Source organism: Hirundo rustica, chromosome 1 (assembly GCF_015227805.2).
Source record: "Hirundo rustica isolate bHirRus1 chromosome 1, bHirRus1.pri.v3, whole genome shotgun sequence".
NCBI classification, from domain to species: Eukaryota; Metazoa; Chordata; class Aves; order Passeriformes; family Hirundinidae; genus Hirundo; species Hirundo rustica.
The window spans coordinates 21,618,849-21,639,906 of record NC_053450.1 but is presented as its reverse complement, the minus strand read 5'-3'; the positions used below and the strand labels follow the sequence as shown (position 1 = coordinate 21,639,906).

At 38.4% G+C, this 21,058-nt stretch overlaps 1 protein-coding gene across 8 annotated transcripts in view; it reads left to right on the top strand.

Moving 5' to 3' along the window:
* Positions 1-21,058, top strand: part of VPS13B (vacuolar protein sorting 13 homolog B) — a 428,881-nt gene that overhangs the window by 369,995 nt on the left and 37,828 nt on the right. For all 8 annotated transcript variants that reach the window (XM_040076409.1, XM_040076406.1, XM_040076434.1 and 5 more), the window contains 3 exons: positions 2,646-2,827; positions 4,617-4,966; positions 11,149-11,310. In XM_040076409.1, the coding sequence (XP_039932343.1) occupies positions 2,646-2,827; positions 4,617-4,966; positions 11,149-11,310 (694 nt within the window). The remainder of the gene's footprint in view (positions 1-2,645; positions 2,828-4,616; positions 4,967-11,148; positions 11,311-21,058) is intronic.

The window sequence follows — 21,058 nt, the reverse complement described above, 5'->3', positions numbered from 1 at the left end:
AATCAGTGTTACAGCTGTTCATGAAATTAAGTCATAATTTAGAATATCAAGGTGCAATTAATTTTTTAAGAATTCTTCCTAGTTTGGTTAACATTTGTTTGCATTCATCTACCCCAACAGAAGACTGTTTTCATTTCATATGTTCCTGAATTTCTGTTTCTAATCAAAATGCAATGAGCAAAAAAAATCTTAAAATATTAGTAGTTATTTTGAGAGAACTAACCAGTTTTGCAGATTTAAAAGTACTTAGTTGTCTAAATCAGCACATGAATTTTTGTCCTTTTGGATTTGCTTCCTTCCTTTGTTGCAGCAATCTAAGAAAAATCTGTGGCAGAGCAAAGTAAAGCATCCTATTTCTCTGTTGTCCAGTCCCACACATATGTTATCACGTGAGCACAAAGAATAATTTTATTTCCAAAGGTGCCAGTTCTCAAAAGGCCTACAACACTGGTTTTGGAATGTAATCAAACAATTTAAACAGGTAAAGAAGCACAGGAAAGCAGCTAAAATTCTGGTTAAGTCATTTATCTTTCATACTTTACTGATCTATTCTTAATATCCTGTTATGATTCTTTGATAATTAGCTAATCTAGTTGGGTTTTACTGCTGCATAAGTATTTTATGTCCACAAGCCTTAAATTGGATTTAAGCTCTATAAATAAATACTGTACTAGATAGTTACTGCAACACTAAAAAATACTGATAATTTTACCTATCCATGGGATTCCATCCATTTGCAGCTGAGCATTTTGAGTACCTACTATATTTGTGCATAATTTTGAAGTAAAACACATTGCATGATGAAAAATCTGGTCCTAAAATATTAAGATAGGTTGCTTGGAAAGCCATTGTTCAAATCTGGACTTGTGTTTGAATTTAAAATATCTTTAAAGTGTTAATGGAACTGTATTTATGGTGCTTTATAAAAACTCATGACTCTCTGACAAAAATGTAAAGTTGACCTTAGTCCATCTTTCATTTTTATTTTAAAAATAAAAATAATATTTGACTGAGGATGTGATTGTAATTCTCTTGAATCAAGTCTAAACTTTTAAATTAAAACTTGTGAGAGCCAAACTTCAAAGGGAGTGAGAATAAGGAACATTAAGGATAATTCTGGCTAAATAGGAAAGTTTATTTGTACTTCTGTGGTGTCTTAGCAGCTTATAGAATTGTGATGTAGTGTTAGTTTCTCTCAAGAGACTGAAAGATAATGCTTGGAAATTCATAGTGTTAGGAGCACAGCTATGAAAAAAAATCAGGGGGTTGGCAATTTAAATGTAGAGTTAATATATTGTAATAGATGCTAGTAAAGGGCTCCAGACTGAGTTTGTAATACTTGGAGATTATTTTTGAATTGTGATTTTAGAGTGAGAAGGGCAAAGGAAATAAAGTTTACAAAGACTAGGGGTTCATATATAGAAATAGTTTGATGGTTGCAAGTCGATTTCCCTAAAATTTGGTGGAAAAAACCAAATCATTCTCTTGACCAGATGGACAGAGTCCAATAGGATGAGGTTTAATAAGTCCAAGTGCCGAGTCCTGCACTTTGGCCGCAATAACCCCCTGCAGCATTATAGGCTGGGGACAGTGTGGCGGGACAGTGCCCAGGAGGAAAGGGACCTGGGGGCACTGGTGACAGCAGCTGAACGTGAGCCAGCAGTGTGCCCAGGTGGCCAAGAGGGCCAGTGGCATTCTGGCCTGTATCAGGAATGGTGTGGCCAGCAGGAGCAGGGAGGTCATTCTTCCCCTGTACCCGGCACTGGTGAGGCCACACCCTGAGTGCTGTGTCCAGTTCTGGCCCCTCAGTTTAGGAAGGACGTTGAGATGCTTGAGTGTGTCCAGAGGAGGCAGCGAGGCTGGTGAGGGGCTTGGAACACAAACCCTGTGAGGAACGGCTGAGGGAGCTGGGGTTGTTTAGCCTGGAGAAAATGAGACTCAGAAGTGACCTTATCACTCTCTACAACTTCCTGAAGGGTGGCTGTGGTCGGCTGGGGGTTGGTCTCTTTCTCCAGGCAACAGCAGACAGAACAAGAGGACACAGTCTCAAGCTGCGACAAGGGAGATATAGGCTGGGTATTAGGAAAAAGTTTTTCACTGAAAGAGTGATAAAGTACTGGAATGGCTTGCCTGGGGAGGTGGTGGAGTCACCATCCCTGGATGTGTTTAAAAAAAGACTGGATGTGGCACTTGGTGTCATGGTCTACTTGAGGTATTAGAGATGGGTTGGACTCAATGATCTTGAAGGTCTCTTCCAACCTAAATTCTGTGATTCTGTGATTCTGTCATTCTGTGAACTTTCATCTCTTTCTTACAGCTTTAATAACGATAATGTGCTCTATTTAGCTATTTCAACAATTAAAGATACCTGGCATATTTTGGTTTTATTTTCTGCAAATAGGCTTTGGATTTGCGGTTCAAATATTTGTAAATTGAAAGTGTAGTTTGGTAAAAGCGTGGATGGATTACAATTTTGTCTGTTACGGTCTGCTTTGGAAAAAGTACAGACACTGGGATTAGCAGTTAAAATAAAACCGTGATGTTGTCTGTATCAGAAAATGAGTGTGGAACGTCATCAATTCCTACTGTAAAGATGCAAAATCCTGGAGGTGCTGAAGTACAACTTTGTTATCCTCCTTCTGCAGCTCAGAAAGTGAATCTGGCTCCCAAAGTGCATGCGATCAGCTTGTGACCCCCACGGCATTAGCAGCTTGTACCAGGGTTGACTCCTGTTTCACTCCGTGGTTTGTGCCATCACTAAGTGTGTTGATCCAATTTACCTGTTTGGAAGTCCACCTATGCCATCATCTTGATCAGCTCGGCACCGGTATGTACTGCTTTATGTGGAATAATAAAAACATAGAGTTCACAGATGCTGCTTATCCACTCTCCTGCTCTGTGTAGTCCCCATTTCCTCATTTAAACAGTCTTTCTTGAAATAAGCCATCACAAGCAGCCGCCAGTGGCACAGGCTTTGGGGTGAGACTGATGGCTTGTGTGCACTGAGCCTGTCCACGGGGCCGGCAGTGAGGCTGGGAGAGCAGCCCCTTCCTGCCCCCGGAACGGGTAACTGTAGAAGCTGCCTGTTTGCCATAGTCTGATTAGGGACAGCAGGTGCCACTTCACTTCTGAGCCATCTTAGTGAATGAATTTGATCTTTTACATTTTCCAGTGTATTAAGAGTACTGTTAAAATACTTGAAGATTTTGCAACCCGCTTAGTAAAAATTCCTTGGAAGAGCTCTGAGAAGTGCAGATTTAAGTTATTTCAGTTATGATCACTTTTGAAGCTACATCTGGTTTTGTTCAATGCTCTCTGTCATTGCATTAATGGCAAATACATTCCAAGAGATCTTTAGATTATTGTCTGATTTTCAAATGCCAGGAATGCTTTATATGGAAGATGGGTAAACTTCTTGGATAATTTTGACAGGGACAGCTTTCTTTGTGTGTAGATTTTGTGTTTCTGCAAGTATGATAATATATTCATTATTAAATCATACCAAGATTGACGTTCAATGACTAGCAAATAATTTCTTCTCTATCAGCTACCTCTATCAGTACATAATCTTCCTCACTATTACAGTCCAATTCCAGATGCTCAGCCTTTAAAATTACATATACCGGGAAAGACAAAAATCAGATTAAAATCAAACACAGCTGTTCTATTTCCCAACAATGACTGAGTTTATGCTGTTGTTACTGTTGTTATAGCATCTAAAGGCCTTAAGTTTTGGGGCTCCTTTGTGCTGTGGTATACACAAAGGGAGCACAAACGTTGTTGTATCCATTACAGTTTACTGTAGAATAACAGGGCTTGATCCTGGATAGGGTTGAGTGTTTTGGTTCCAAATCTGTAGAGCACTAGATCATATGCTAATTTTGAGCCTGTGAGTAGTTCCAGCAACATAAATAATAACATCAATGGAAATATTCGCATGCCTAATGTTACACAAGGGGTGTACGTGCCTTGCAGTGTCTGCTGCCTCAGTGCTCAGCACTTTGCACGACTGAGACTTCAGCGAACAAGATAAAATCTTTTTGTGCTACATTTCTCATGCTTTAGTCTTGGGATGCTGCTTTGTTTCATTTCTAGTATTATGGGGTAGTATGTTGCATTTCAGTGAGTTTGTGGTCTTGAACTATCCATAATTGCAGCAAAGACAACTTCCAGTGTGGAGCCTGTTGGCCTGCACAGTCACATGTCAGCAAACACTGCATTGTTAATTTTTGTTGTTTGTAATGTGCTATGTGTGGAATATCATATACACCTACTGTAGCAAAAATTCACGCGGAAATATGGTCCCTGTTCCAAATAGGTGGCAATCTGAAGCATTGACCAGTGTGTGGATAAAGCAGTTTCACTGACTGGTTTATCTATCATGAAAAGATTTTGGTTTGCAGATACTTTATGTTTGCAGCTGCTATTAATTATGATACTGTTTTGCATCTAACAGACAGTGTGAACAGGATTCATTTCAGATTTCAGAAATGTCAACTCTTTGATAAATTTACTTGTTTTCATCTTATGTACAAGCAGTAAAAACACAGTTTACAAAAACATAAAGAATGCAGCAATGGTGATGTTCTAGTCTTGTTTGTTCTTTTACTTTTCAGCACCACCAAAGTTTCTTCAGCCGTTTTTATCTGATAAGAACATGCCATCTGAACTAGAATACATGATAGTTTCCTTTGATGAGCCTCATGTATATCTTCGTCAGTGGAACGATGAGTCAGTGTTCCAGGAGATCCAGTTTTCGACTCAGGCTGACTGTAAACTTCTGGAGTGTCGAAATGTGACCATGCAGAGGGTTGTGAAACCTTTCAAAATCTGGGGACAGTTTGCTGTTTCCAGCAGCACAGCAGGAAGGCTGTTCGACTGCACGATAATGGTTGACCCTATTTTCATCAGCTTTGGCCAGTATGCACTTCATTCTCTAAATACAGCAATTCAAGCTTGGCAACAGGTATGCAAACACAATAATGAGAAAAAATGTAGCTATTGTGATTAATTTAATAGCAAATTAGAATATCAACTGCTTTCATTAAAAATATTTCAAGATGTAAAAAAAGCCCTAACTTATACTGAAATTGTTTTTTCCTAATAAACATTAATTCTGCAATAGCAATGAAAATTAGGAAGAAGTTATGTAAAGGTAAATGTAACCAGAACAGCCTGAGTTTCAGTGAAACTACATGGATTTATATCAGAATAATCAAAGCCCTGGTCTTGAAATGCAAAATATTCCATTAATTTACAAAAAGGTGAGTGCCGCATGATACATCAGCTCAGCTCAGTCTCAGCAACTGCACATATTGTTTCCAGCTACTGCTTCCATCCTTATTGAAGTTTAACACTAGTTTCACATTACGCTCTGTGCAAGCAGCATTAATGGCTGAAGCCAGCCCCAGTATAAGAAACTTGCTTCTGCAATGACCCCTCAAAGGCCTGTAATTCCCTTACTCCACTATAGCCTTGAAATCAAATCATTCTCTTCATCTGCCTGAAGACCTATGTGGAGCCTGGGAATTAATTACCTATCATGGCACTACAATAACAAAGCCCCCAAAAAAGGATAAAACATCTGTTTTATATCAAAAAATTCTTTTTTAAGGGCATTCCATGGTTTTCTTGTTGCAAAAGGACATTCATAAAACAAGATCTAGTGTGATTTAAATCTTCACAGCTGGCTCAAATATCAATGTGAACAAAAATCTTTGTAGCTCCAATTTCTGTTTTTTGTCATATTTTGAACAATGCTTTTAATAAAAAACAAACATAGAAAGTATAAGAGAGTCCTTGGTTGGCTGTTTAAACCCAAAATATTTCTGACTTAGTACTAGTCCCTCATCTAAGACATGTGTGGCAACTACTGCAAAATGGCCTTCAGAAAGGCCAGCTTCCTCTTAGGACTGGGGAAAAAAGATCTCTCAGACATAGCTATACATATAAATAAAATATGGTGCATAAATATTTAAATGTTTTAAACCACATCACAGTGTGAATGACTGACTGACTACTCTGTGCCTTGAAGGAACATTCTGAGTTGAAAAAATGGAATTGTATATTTGATTAAGTGGAGCCATATGTCGCATGGTATATTGCTGACAGGTACATTCTATGAATAGTTGGTACTGATTTATACATGGATTTGGCAATGTTAACATGAGCCACAGGAGGATATACTTCTGTAATTGTTGCTGTAATTTTCTCGTTTCCTCCCATGTCAGGGGTACTTGCCACCATGTTCTGATGTGGTGGGTATCTAGCCCAGAGTATTTGAGATTAAAAACTTGAATTGCTTTGAAGTTAGGGAACAGTTAACACACAAGTGGGTTCAAAATGGCTTATTAAATTAATTGTTGCCAAGGTGTTTTTTATGTGAATTTACTTCCAGTCTGAGGTGGTTTGCATGCCCTGAACAGGGAGGGAATAAATTTCCCAGTAATAAGCATTGTTTGATGTTTGCTGTTCACACAAAATGCAGCATAAATGCTACAACTTAGAAGCATGAATTTAATAACTGGGAAGAGTTATTTGAATTCTCCACATATGTTTTACTGGATTAAAATCTTCAGCAAGTGATGTTGGAGTCAGCGCACAGATAGATGAAGCATGAAACAATTCAGCCACGCACCTTTAGGTGAGGAGTTCAGAATTTACAGAAGCCTCTGTCAGTGTCTTTGTTTCCTAGATATGGACTGATTGTTGTTAAATGGATTTTTATTGTTGTTGTTATTTTTTGGTTGGGTTTTTTGTTTTGTTTTTTTGTGTTTTTTTAATTAAGTAATGGTGAACATTTTGGAAGTACATTAAGGCTAAAAAATACCAGGCTTTATACTTCTAAGTCACATGCTGAAAATCTGAGGGGATTAGCACTTTCTAAAAACAGTTTCCCCTTTTGACATATTTTACTGTCTGATCTGAAATCCCTGTTTAACTACAAGCAGTAACTGGCTGATGCACATCTAAATACAAAGCTAGAGTGATGGGTTTAATAGTTAAAGACCTGGGCAAGGAATTTCAATATTGTTATTTAGTTTTATTATTTGATAATAACACAGAGACTATCAAGTTAGATAGAAAATGTATGTCTCCTGTGAATATACATTGGTGGAGTGTTTGGTATTTTTTTCCCTTTATTTGGGCATGTAAGCCTTCATGAATTGTTTTACAGCCTTAGTGCTTTGAGATATCTAGAGACAGAGGGTCAGCTGAGAAAACAGCTCCCCAGGTATGGTAGAAAGTTTTATTTCTGGGAAAAACGTTTTCCTTTCTGGTCTTGCAACTGTTCTTCCAAACTTCTCAGAAGTTAGAAAAGGTCCTGTTTTAAACCTGTTTTAGACCACTAGACCTTCTTTTCCTCAAGGTTTTATGGTGCTTACCCTTTCTGTTGACAGTTGCCTAAGTTTTCTTAATGAACTGAGATCAGTCAAAATTACATCTGTGATCACAGTAGTTTCCCCATCTTTCTACAATAAGCACAAAGAACAAAGGGAAAAGGATACAGAAGGTTTCTAGCTGATAATGCCAGGACATTACTATGAGAGTGAAGTTTAAAGAATCCTAAGAAAAATGTTCTTTTCTCATAGAGGGGCTCCAAGGGAGATAAATTGCTAAAGACTTTCTGTGAAAAAAGTATTACTAGGTGATAGAGTGTGTGTGTGTGTGTCTGTGTGTACATGAGAGGGAGAGAAACAGCTTGCACAAGTCTTCAGTAGCTTGTGAAGCACAAAGAAAATAACTCTGTGCATATAAAGTGGCCTAGGCTTTTATGGTGTGGGTTTTTTCCAGATCCAGAAATGCTTTGAAATAGCTGTGAGCTAAGACACAAACATAAAGTCCTGAGACAGGGAAGGCCTGGTGACTAGTATTATGTGGGATGTTTTTCTCCCTCTCTGAATAGAATTCACAAAATATTTGAAAGACCAATAAAGGAGAGACACTTTCCAGGCCTCTCTGAGAGAAAAGAACAGCTGAAAAATGATCTAAAGGGGGGCAGGAAATCATCCTCCAGGAACTGACCCTAATCTGTATCTGATTCAGGCTGTTAATCTTTTGCTGATTCTTTTGATTGGCTATTTTAGTTCAGAGAGGGGTTTTTTCTCTAATCCACACTTAGGTGTTTTTAGCTCCTGGAGTCATCGTTCAGCCCTTCAGCATCTTTACCACACAAATGGCCTGGTTCTATTTGGTTTTACTGTACCTGGTTTCTCCAGACATTCTTTTATCAATTAAGATTTCTTCATCCTTTTTTTTCCCTCCTGTTCTGCTTATGCTAGAAGCTTCTACTGTCAGGCTTCAGCGGCAATGTGGAATCCAGTTCCCTGTGATGGGTACAGGGTGCTGCTGCAGATCCCTGAGGACAAAGAAGCATGTGTGTCCAGTGCATGGTTGCCACACTGAGCTAAAGCATCCTCAAGCTTTCTTGATGATCATTTAGTCATCTCTTGTTATCAAGACTGAAGGCATCAGTTAAGCTTTCTCTTAAGCCTGGCAGCACAGAGCAATGTCCTGTTATGCAAATCTTGGTGTATCCTTGGTTAAAACTTTGGAACTATTATAGAATGGAGCCTAAAATACCTCTTTCACTTAACTTTGAGAACTGTTGTTGTTAAAAGCTTTGGATTCTAGTAGCAAATCTAGCTTTCAAGACTAATGATTAATGGCAGTCATTCATCAGCGCCAAAATGTGTGCAAGTGCATTAATAATTCCTGAGAGGATAACGCTCCCCAAGCAGAATTTAGAAGTTCTATGTATGCCAAAAACTCGCTGCATTCTCTTTTTCCTCTGGGAAATGCAAAACCCTACAGTTTGTGTTTACTTACTTGAAACTAAGTTAGCTAGTAAGGTAAAAATAAGGAAGTTCATCATCTTGTGGCATTGTTCTTTCAATCTGTGTAATCAGCAAGGAAATGTATTGGAGTAAAAAAAAAAGCTTTTCTTAAATTCCTCTGGGGTTGTGTATAGTTTTGACTCTAAGAACATGCTGAGCTCTGTGTATAGTAAATCCTCCCTTTTAAAAAGAACATTTTGCAAAGCTGTAACAGGAAAATATATATATATTTGCGGTAGACTTATGGGTATGTGGGTATGGCAGCTTGACAGCAAAAAGTCATAGATCCTCCACTAGAAAATGCCAAAATAAACTCTGCAGTCTGAAGGGGCACTGTAAATGTCAGCCTTTAGCACTCTCAGATCTGCTACTGAATGTGATACAGAGATACTGCTCTGTAAAGAGTTTTGCTGCTTGGAAGAAGTGCAGTTTTGGTTATGCTCACCTGACCCCTGTTTCACAAAAGTTACCTGATCTTATGCAGAGGAAGTAATGAGATTTGGGAAGAAGCTTAAATCTAAATATTCTCATGCTAAAATATTCGTACTATGAATAGTATTTGCACAAACACTCCCAGGCAATCATTCTGACATTCAGTTACAAAAGGAATTACAACTTGCCTTGATTAAGGACAAAGAGGCAACAGACACAAACTGAAAAAGAGAAAGTTCCATCTGAGCATCATGTAAAACATCCCTGCTGTGAGGGCAACCAGTCACTGGAACAGATTGCCCAGAGAGGTTTTGGAGTCCCCCTCTTTGGAGATATTTAAAAACTGCCTCTATGGGATCCTGTGCAGCTTGCTCCAGGTGAACCTGCTTCAGCAGGAGCATTGGACTAGGTGGCCTCCAGAGGTCCTGTCTAGCCCCAGATGTCCTGTGATCCTGCCTGTAGATTCACCCTAGGTTCTTCTGGAGTAACCAGTAGTGAACATGCATTCAAGGATGTTGAACTGGACATACTTTGCACACTTCACTTCTCAGAAAAACCTCCATGTGCATCACCCAGTGATGTGCTCCAAGCAATGTACCAAACTGGTTTTCAAGGATAAGTAAGGCTGCATAGCGATCAATGAGGAAATATTTCTCTCCCTCTTGTTTGATCTCTGAATTTCTGCAGGCTTCCAGGCTCGTTGTTATCAAAGAGCTAAGGGATCCATATGATTAGAGGCAGGGAAGGTGCTGGCTTTGTAGTGTGCTTTTAAAAGGTCCACTGAGAGAGCAAGGAGAGGAAGCAGAATCAGCTCTCAAAAACAATGGAGGTTCCATAAGTTAGAGAAACTGTTGTGGGAAGAAAGGGTGTGAAACAAGTAGCTGAGCTAGGTTGTGAAGAGGGAAACCAGTTAACAGAAAAATATTGTCGTAACAATGTGCTAGGAAAGATGAGTCAAAAAGAGGTAACAAAATCCACAAGAAGATTAATATTTTGCATTAGAACCATAAATTGCATGAAGACTATCCAAATGTTGGTTTCTTTTGAGTAATTGTTGCAGTTGCTAGATAGTTGCTTGTAAGTGAAAGGTGCCAGCCCACTTGTGACTAGGGCGGAAATATATGAGCGATGATCTCCAAATCAAATTGTCAGTCACACTTTGACCTCTCCCATACAGGGGATTATAGTTCATGCCTTCTGGGGTATGAAGAGTGACAAGCAGCCAGACGAAAAGCAAAAAGAGAGGGATGGAAGGATGCTAGAGACAAAATATTGTAAAATCTAAAATACTTTTAAAACCCAATTTTTTTTTTTTCCTATTAAATGGCATGATGCATTTTCAAGCTAGCCTCATGGAGCTGTGAAAATACTCTCCTCATGTCTCCTTTTTTTTCTTCAAGTGCTGTGGTATCAGGAAAGAGGGAGTCTTCTGCTGGTCCACAGCAAAATAAGTAGAAGCAGAAGCTGGGGAGGAGGAACTGTGAACCTGTTGGCCTGAGAGCTCAGTTGTCAAGCACTGAGAAACCTCTTCATGCCTCTCTGCTCAGCCTGTTGTATCTTATGTCTGCCTTATGTAACGTCATTTCCCACAGAATTTAATGTTGTTGCAGTTTTTTACCCAAATTAGAAAATACGGTTTTATTATAGTTTTAAATCTTTAAAAGATTTGCATTACAGAAACATAAAGTAAAATATTTTAAGTCTTGGGATATATTTTGTCAACCCAGAAACTAGATTTTGCAGAGATTACTATGAGGCCATAGCTAAGGGAAGAGATCTTGCATTTCTGTGTTGTAACAGTCACCACTGGGCAGGCAGCTGCCAAATGTCCTGCAGCTGACATTGATTCTTACTGGTTTTCATATCCCTTTCCTTTCAGAACCGATGCCCTGAGGCAGAGGAGTTTGTCTTCAGCCATTTCGTGATCTGTAATGACACCCAAGAGACGCTGAGGTTTGGCCAGGTGGATACTGATGAGAATATTTTGCTGGCTACTCTCCACAGTCACCAGTACAGCTGGCGCTCACACAAGTCCCCCCAGGTATGTCAGAAGCAGCCTGTGCAGGGCAGCATTTGCTAAAGCTCATGTTGGCTTTATGCACTGACTCTTCAGTTTGCTCTGTGGTCTCACCTATCTCTAAAGCTCCATTTCCTTCAGGAGTCACACACACTGGAGCTGCAAAACAGAGAAAAGGTAAACAAAGTGTGAAGAAAGCCAGAGGTCTTTAAAAGTTACTCAGGGGTAGAGCTGGATGTGCACTTTTTGTAAAATGAAGCAGTTGTGTGAAGCTTCTGAAAAAAGGAAAGACAGCTTGCCAGGTTTCTGTAATTAAGTGATCAGTGTTTTCTGAGATGTACATTAGAGATTTGGGGAATTTTTTTAACCTTTTTTTTTTTTACCAGAAGCATATGTTCACTGAAATTGTTTGCAGAACAGGGTCAAACTGGACAAAGCTCTCAACTTAGTGCTTGTCTTAGAAAAGATTTGAAATTGTCAGAAACACACCACTTATATAGTTTAAATAATACCATTTCTGGGTTGATGGATTTTTTGTTGTAAGGATAAACACTGAAACCGATATAAAATACTTTTAAACTATCAACAGGAAGTATTTCAATGAAACTATACAATCATTTAAGTTGGAAAGACCTTTAAAATCATTGAGTCCAACCCAGTACTGCCAAGTCTACCACCAAACCATGTCCTTAAGTGCCACATCCACACATCTTTTATGGACTTCCAGGGGTGGTGACTCAGCCATTCCCTGGGCAGCCTGTTCCAATGTTTGACAACCCTTACCATGAAGCAACTTTTCCTAATATCCAATCTAAACCTTCCTGGCACAACCTGAGGCCATTTCCTCTTGTCCTATTACTTGTTACTGGGGAGGGGAGACCAGCACTTGCGTGGTGGTGAAAAATAGACTTCTCATCTTAATTCAAGACAGGACAAGAACTTAAATCTAATTTAAAAAGTGTTTATGAAACTGCAAACCCATTTCTTCTCTTAGTATATATCCAGCTCCTGCTGAGTAGGAAACTACAGACCTGTGCCACTCCATTTTCTGGGCAGTAGTCCTGCCCTGAAAAATTACTAAAATTTTAACAGATCCTGGGAGGAATGCAGTGAATGGGAGTTCCTAACTCCTCTAGAGCCCTAGGAAATACCAGTCTTAGCATGTGAGAAAGAAGGCAAATTTTGAATGGTAATTCTAAACAGGAGTTGTGCCCACTTTCCCTGCTGACAAGTTTCAAGTGACACTGGGAGGCAGAGATGGCAGATGTACTGTGGTTTTCATTCACATGTCAGCTGATGGATATACAAAACTACTGAATTTTACATTAATGTGGTAATCTGTGCAGAGCAAAATCTGCCAGAGTAAACAATTTCAGTTGACACTGAAGTCAGGGCCTAAGTTAAGAGGAAACCAATCTAATAAAGGACCATCTTAGCCCAGCAACAGAGGAGCTGTTATAAAAAGTATGTGCTGGTGTAATAGTGACAGAGAGAGGCATTTGGAGACTTTGAGACTCTGGAGTACAGTATGTCCCTTTCCATGTTTTAAAAAACGACATATTTTCTCATACACACAAAATGCGTGTGATGCCCCATCCCACAGGTGAGCAAACCAAATGGTGACTGTGCTCTGTGCAACTGGGCACATGTCAGAGTGTGAGACAGGATCCCTGTGATCGGGATATGCAAAGCAATCACACAGAGACGAGAGATTTTGCAGGGCAGAGAGTTCCTCCGAGAGAGCCCAAGGCTGAGCCAAGGCCGAGAGCCCCTCTGCCTGTTTATTTCTTACTTTTTATACATTTGTGGGTCTGGCTGTGGATTGGCTTTTGGAGTTTTCACCTCCCAGCCGAATGGCCAGACCAACTGTCAGTTACAATTGTTTTCAGGTTAGAAATATGCAAACAAAGGACAGAGAATGAAAAACAAAGGATTTGTTTATGTTACATGAGTGAGAAAGGTAGAAACTGCTCCTAATATTGTACAGTAGCTAAAAAGTCTGACTCCATCTTATGAACAATCAAAAGGCTTTAAAAACTCAGAAAAACCAGGGTGACAGGTCCCCACTCATCAGGTGACATAGGATTACAGTTGTAATTCCCTTTGGTTGCGTGAGGGAGAAAGAAAGCTAACTACGTGTAGCCTACATTTCTTAACCAATTATCACTTGCATTGGTAGCAACCACCCAAAATTACATTTAAACCTCTTCATAAATATATGGAGGAAGAAGGAAATATTTAAAGCAATGTAAATAAACCCAGAATTAAGTAAGGCTTTCCTCTTAAAAAATTGTTACATCCATTTTCTGGTTACTCACATAAAATTATTCAGTTGTGACAATCCTCATTTTAGATAAATATGCATCTAAAGGTGTAGTTCTGAGTACGGTGTATATTCAGTAATGGTGCAAACTGGAAAGAGTTTTAAAGCTTATCTTAAGCAAGTGAAAAGCTGAAGAGTTAAAATGACAGCTTATTCTGATACTTTATCTTATTTGCAACTGAACTGCTAAAAACCACCATCAGAATATAAGGCATCTGACACTTGGAAAACTGAAACTGTGCTTTTAGTCACAGGCTTGAGCAATGCAAAGCATTCCATTTTCATGGCTGCTATATAAGTTTCTTATTAAATGAAAAACAAAAGTGCAGGATGAAAGGATGAAACATCCATCAGAAGACCAAATCACACATAAGGGAGTGGGTGAGGTGACAGTAGGAGCTTCAGATTAATTTTTCAGCTATTTGTTCTTCAGCTAACAGTTGGTGATGTCAAAGGGTTTCCCCATTCTGTTTTGCTCTGATCGGATTTAGATTTACCGAAGAAGTGGGCTGGTAAAAAGTCAGGAGTGTCATGGTAGATTCCCATGTCCCAGGAGATGGCAAAGCTAACAGCTGACTCCTGACTCAGCCACACTGCTGGCCAGCAGGCTCTTCTAGTAGGGAGGTTATACTTTCCTTGTCCCAACCTTTGGAAGAATTTCAAGACGATTTTTGCGCTCTTAACGTTTTTAAACAGCCATGTCTTGCTTGGAAATTTAGAGACTAAAAAAAAGCGCTGAGGTAATTTCACTGAAACTGTATAGAAGCACAGTTGAGATAGAAACAAATTTTCTTTACAAAGGTCTTGTAAAGAGATAACCTTGGCCTTCCCCTATAAGCCTATTCATTTGGTTATTGCCAGTTCGAGTCGTTGTAAATACGGCATTCAGATTGGCAGTTCAGCTAACCAGAACGATCTTCTGTCATTTTTAAATAATACAAAACAACTTAGTTTAAATGTTATTACAAATGTTGTCATGTACATATTTTTAATGTTTAATACAAATTCTAGAAATGAGAACAACAATCAAGACATCAGGTTGTCCCTGTTATACTATGGCACTTTTCTGATTGTTTCCATGCAAAACTATCTAGCAGCTTGTTATCCAAAGGTCAGAATAATGCCCAAGCAAGGACAAACCCTCTGAGTGTCATATTCATGGAATGCTAGATGACTTCATAGTTATGAAATTATTTCATTTCTCATGATAATTCCTGACTTGCCAAGTTAGTGAATTTTAAGAACTCTGAGAGCAGATTGTAAGATAAATGTGAAATAATCCATACTTCTGGAGTCAGGGACTTCCCTCCAGGCATTAGTTCATACTTGACTTACTTGACTTACTCTTGGGGATAAAATGAGTTAGGACAAGGTCTTAGATACCACATTCTCTTACTGGGAAAGAAAACCAACTTGCACAACTTTGGCTGGCTCATGTTTCTTGTTACACATGCACTAAGAAGCAGCGGTTGCCATGAAATACTTTATTTAACCTCTGCAAAATGTTTTTTTAGTATGGCAAGGCAGTTCAGTTAAATGAAAATAAATAGTTTTAAAAGGATTGTATTTCTTTTACATTCACATCAATAAAATTCTCCATTTTTCTTCTGCTAATTAAGCATAGAGATGCGGTAATTGCCCTTTTAAATTATTTAACACAATTAAATATATATACACCTAAAATTTTTTTTTAGTGAGTAGTTTTATAATGCTTTATTTACATTTTGAATTAATTTTATTATTAATGCAACTATAGGCTAAAATTTTTTAAATTCTACTTTTTTATGTTGCAAAAACAGCTATAGCACACCACAGACTTGGATTTATCAGCTCTTGACGGTGTCCCTCCAACTGTCTGGCTTAACTTAAAGCTCCTTGCTTCCTTCATTTTTTCCCTGCCCGGATCCTTTACATTTCAGGGAACCTAACCTTTCCCTTTTAACTTTGACTCTGATTCCTGCAAGTCTCACTAGATTGGCTAGTATTTCAGTAATAAGTCTGAAGTCCAATGCTCACTTTTCTACACCGCTCCTTCCCCCACATTTTCCTCAGATTTCATGAGGTTTTGGCCCCCCTTAGGGATAAGACCCCCCCAACTATATAGTCCCTTTCCGAGTTGGGGTAGGTCCAAAACTGATGGTATTTGAGGCTTTAAGCAATTCTATCTAAAGCTGCCAGATTTTTTGAGTTCCTTTTGCAGTTTTTAATGTAAGTTAGAGGTCTGTTAGACATCATTAAAAGGGACGAGAAGATACATAATTCCAGCTCTCTACAGACAACACTGGCTCCTACGTTATTATTGGATCCAGTCTGCACTCCTTATCTTGATCTTCACATTGTTTTGTGGGATGGGCCCCAGTTACATCAAAAGTCATGTTTGTCTCCAAGACAGCTGTGTTTTTTAGATGGACTGGAGCATATGATACATAGGGTGAAACTCTGAAGTTAGAAGAGATCAGATCTTCCCTAGTAATTTACTCAGAGTTAAGGAATTCTGTCTTGCAAGACAGTAGGCAATTGGAGGGTCCCACTAGGGATCATAGCAAATGTAAAAACCAGATATCCATGTGAGAGTCCCCTGAATGTATTCTGCAGAGATTGCTTGCTTACGAACAGACAGCAGAAATTGTCTACAGCGTGCTAGTTACTGCTAGCTCTTTTCCCCACACTCAAATTTAAGCAGAGTCCTCTGAGGAAGCACGGACTGAGGGATTTAAGTTCATTTGTGTGCTTTCTATGCAAAACATAATGTTGCATAGTAGAAGTTTTTAGAATTAGCAGCTCTGAAACCTTTCTACAGTCTCCATCCAGGGTTCCAGTAAAAGTTACCCGTTTCCACTTTTCATCAGCTTTAACTTGGAACGGCAGATATAATGGATAAAAATCAGTTCCTATGTTGAACTGGGCTATGATTTCAATGAGAATGTGGTTATAAATAAAATATATCTATTTCTTATCAAAGTAAATATGCCTAAAACTCTGTAATTTTATTGCTACTTAAATAGAATTTGAGGGAAAATATATCTATCACTTTTCTGATCATACACTTGCAAAGTCTTGAGTATATATTATTAGTACTGCTTAGTACCTTATTAATACTTTCACTGGAACACATTTAAAATTTTTCCTATTTCAAATAGTGTGTCTGTGAACACAAATTCTAAATTTTACAAACTAATTCTAAATTTTACAGGCTACTGGAGTTTTACAAATAGAAAATTTGCTCTTTAAGAACCTCCTCCTCCTACCAAAAAAAAGACTGGAGCCAAATTTAGATTCATGTTGCAGCATGGTCCCAATTCATTGTTATTTACTTCCAGGTTGCAGTTCTTTCAGATACTGGGTTATATAATGTGTAAAATTATATGCAGTACTCTGTGGGTTCCAGCTTAGAAAATGTAACTTATATATTAGTTGTTATTAGGATATTTTTCCATTTTACTATTTAGGAATGTTACAGGTTCTCTGAACAGTCTCTTGAACTTTACATAGTCCTCCCCAGGTCATTAGAGAACAACATCAGGCAAAAAAAGTTGTATGTTATTTTATGCTGTTCAAGTAGTAAGAAAAGTATTATTGCTTTTTTTGGGGGGTCTGCAATCTAAATCAATGCTTATACTATATTACATGTATTTGAATTTCTAGATAATATCTGGGGCAAAAAAGGATTAATATTATCCATGAACGCTCATAATTTGGTTACTGTTCTTAACCAAAAGACTCTTCTGCAGTGTGCAGGGTGAGTTTGTACCTGTGAGGGTCAGGTCTCCTTTGCAGGTAATGCTGAGGTTCACAACGTCTCCAGGAGCCCCCAGGGTCAGAGTTTATCTGCCAAGTGTGACCTTTTTTGTACTAGCCAGCGTGGGGGTGATCGAAATTGCCTTTTTCCATGCTCTGTACTGACTTTCAGTCCTGCAAGGGCTGATGGTATAGAACTGGCCAGATCTCCCAGGTCACATGAGAAAATGATGCCAAAGTGAAGTTCAAGCTGTTTTGGTGGCATTGCAGCTGCCAGTGTGCAAAATAAATATTTCATTCACTAGTTTTCCAAACGCTGGTTGGTTTTATCGTTGTCAATCCTAATCCTAGTCAAGAGCCACCTTGTATTGTGAAAATGGTAAAAAATACAAATCAAGCTTCTCCTGTAATTTTTCAGTTAAAAATTTCTTTAGCTTCAAGTCTTAGACTTCAGCTCCCATCTCCAGAGCTACATTTCCTCCATGCTGCTGCATTATCACAGCTTTTATTTTACTATCTTCTATCTTTTAAAGTAACAACTGCTCCCACACCAGCACCTAAGTCCTCACTTGATTCTTCCCAAACTCTCAGTGTTCATAGCAATTACCCTTGTTCTCTCCAAAAATACATTTTCTAATTTCACTTAGAAGACAAATCTAAAGAACCTTGGTGAAACTAAGTTAAATCTGGTGAATCTGCAAGCAAAGTAGAAATCAAATTTACATCACTAAGTATTTTGAGGGCTCAAGCTTTAAATTACTTATACAGCTGGAAATTGATGCCCTTTCTGGACAGGCTAAATTCTTAGTCTCACTTTTAATCCCCCATTTTTGTCCTCATGCTTTGTCATATGACACACAGCTTTATTTACTCAGATCACATCCTTCACTCACACATCTAGCTGAAAACCTAAGTAAAGTTTGAGGAGCACGTAGAAACATTCTGTGTTTCTGCCTCTGAAGAGGCATGATAAAGATATTCTTTATTTTAAAGATAAAGCTTTTTTAGCCATTTGCTCCAGTAAGAGCAGCTTCATCTTAATCTGCCTCCCTTGAAGTAATTTCTATTCCTCTCAAAACAGAAATCCATAATGGCTAAGAATTACAAATCCAAACCCCAGCCAAGTCTAGTCAAAACAAAACTCTCTGGGTTATCTGCTGGTATATTTCCCTGACAGAAAATGCAGAAATCAAGTATTTGCATGAATGAGTGCCTATCTTCATGTATACAATAGATAGTCTGTTTAAATTCTCTCTAAGCTACAAATTTTTGCTTATCACTGGATTGTATTTCTTAGAATGCTTTGAAGTCCGTTTTTTTGTACCATAATGCAATGACTTCTCTTTTTTCCTTATATATGTCCCATTCCTAGCTATATTTGTTGAACTTTTTTGAACAGAGTGTCTAATAAATTCTTAGAATTAGCATAAAGCTTGATAAATGAAAGACAAGAGCAATTATTGCAAGTCTTTAGTATCACGTCACTTTGATACCTGTTTGGTCAGAACGAGGTGCAAATAACACCGAGGTTCTGGGAGCAATCCCTGTATGAGCCATTCACTTAAGAGCTGGACTTGATGATCCTTGTGAGTCCCTTCCAATTTAGAAAACTCTGTGAATCTGTAAATTTGTTTTCTGCTAAAATAATGCTAATGTCTGATGACTTAGTTCTCTAAAATCAATGCAGTTTTTATTTCCTGCCACATATCTCTGTGTCACTTAGTGTCATTTGCTGATTATTTCTAGCCATCTTTTCCAGAAATCTCACATTTAAATAACTTAATCGTCCAGAGATCCTTTTTTGTTTTCATGGAATGCAGTTTCTTGGCTCAAAAGTTAACTTAAACAGCATCCAGTTCTTACACCGTTAGGTCATTAATACAAATATATTAGATATCTTTAAAGTAAATTATGAAGGCTGTATCCTTCATGTTTACCAGTATACAAATTGTATGTTTGTAAAATAAGAAAATGCCAGTATATGATAATAGCTCTTCTTTATTTTTCTTTCTGAACCTTGCAATGAAATGCAGACTAATCACTACAAAGAAAATTAGTAAGGCAGCATTTGGAAGCTAATGACTGCTCAGGGAAAGCTGACAGCATGTTCCTTGGGAACATTCAACTCATGAGCAAAGCTGTTTATACAGGGTGGGAGACATCCTAATGTTGTAGCTACATGTAATTACTAATCGCCAATTATGGCATTTACATGACATCTCTCTTTGGAGCATACAGTATTTTGGGGGCCCGCTAGCTGAGACTGACCACTTAAGCACCTTTTCTCATTCTTTGGCTGTCATTTCCAGCTACCATTCTCTCCAAAGTAAACAGCTTTCTTGTTTCTCCTAATTTTCATATGTGATGAGATTTATTCCCAGCTGCCTCTGTAAGGAGCTGAACAGATTCCAGCCACTGCAATTGGATTTTTTTTGTTGTTTTCTTTTTCCTTTTCTTTAACTAATACTTCAGAATCAAAGTGACATGTTTGTTTATGAGTTTGACTATCCTAGTGTACAGCCTCCCTCAACATAACCTTGAATATAAATCCAGATGCCTGTCCTTGCACGAATGGGCACGTATCAGCCTTTGTGCTTCCAGCATAAAACTCATTTGAATCTGAATGCAACAGTCATCACTCTTGCAAATTCAAAAGCCACCCACTGAATGGATGTTATTGTTCTGTGTGTAACTTGTGCTGAGGATACCACAAATTGCAAACAGGCTACTGAGTTGTAATATCTTTGAAAGTTATTGCTGTGGTTGTTTCTTAGAACAATGAAGGAAACCCCAACATCCAGACCTTCACTAAGTCCAGCTGACCAGACCCATGGTGAATGCTATCTCTTTCTGGAAACAAATCATAGAAGAACACAATATTTACAAGTTTCAGTTTTTGCTAGTGTAAATAATCAATCTTTGGGCCTGATCCTGTTCTCAATTACTTAAATTAATTAATGACAGATGTCCAAAATCAGAGTGAAATTCAACCCTCAAGAGAGAATTCCCACAAGGCCTTCATATGACTGTTTTAAAGAACTTAAGCGATGCTTAGGCTCTCTGCTGGCCCTCTGCAAAGAATAAATTTTACCCAGAATGCTTATTGCTTTGATCCCTTATATATAACTCACATCCTTAAGTTTGCACAGCCACAAAAGATCTATACAGAGCTAAATAGCCAGATCTTCAGCTGGTGTAAATTTATGTAACTTCATTGACCTACATGGAACAGTACCAATTTTCACTACTCTGGCTTAAAGAATCTCCATGGGACAGAGGTAAGTGCGTATGGTGGGTAAATGGATGAAAGGCTCTTCAAATGATGAAAGACTATATTGCTCTGGAAGTGATTTAAGTTAAACTGGAAAAAAGCCACTCCTTTTCCGGAATAAATCACATAGGGAGTATAATTACGCAGTTAAATTTCTTCTCATGCAGTCAAGCTTGAACTTACCACCACATTTGTGTAAGAAATGAAATGTTTCCCATCTCTCGGCAATATACCACAATCTGCCTTTAACAGACACATATATGCAAACTATACAAGTCCTTCTTTATTTTCGAAGGGAAGGGTATTTGTTATTTTCTGTCTCATTCTGAAGGCAAACAATATGGCATGCACCTGCGTTGCATATCACCTTGCTGGTAATAGGGTGGGCCTCTAGAACAACTTCAAAGGCAGTGAAGAAAATCTCTTATTTTCTGGTTTAT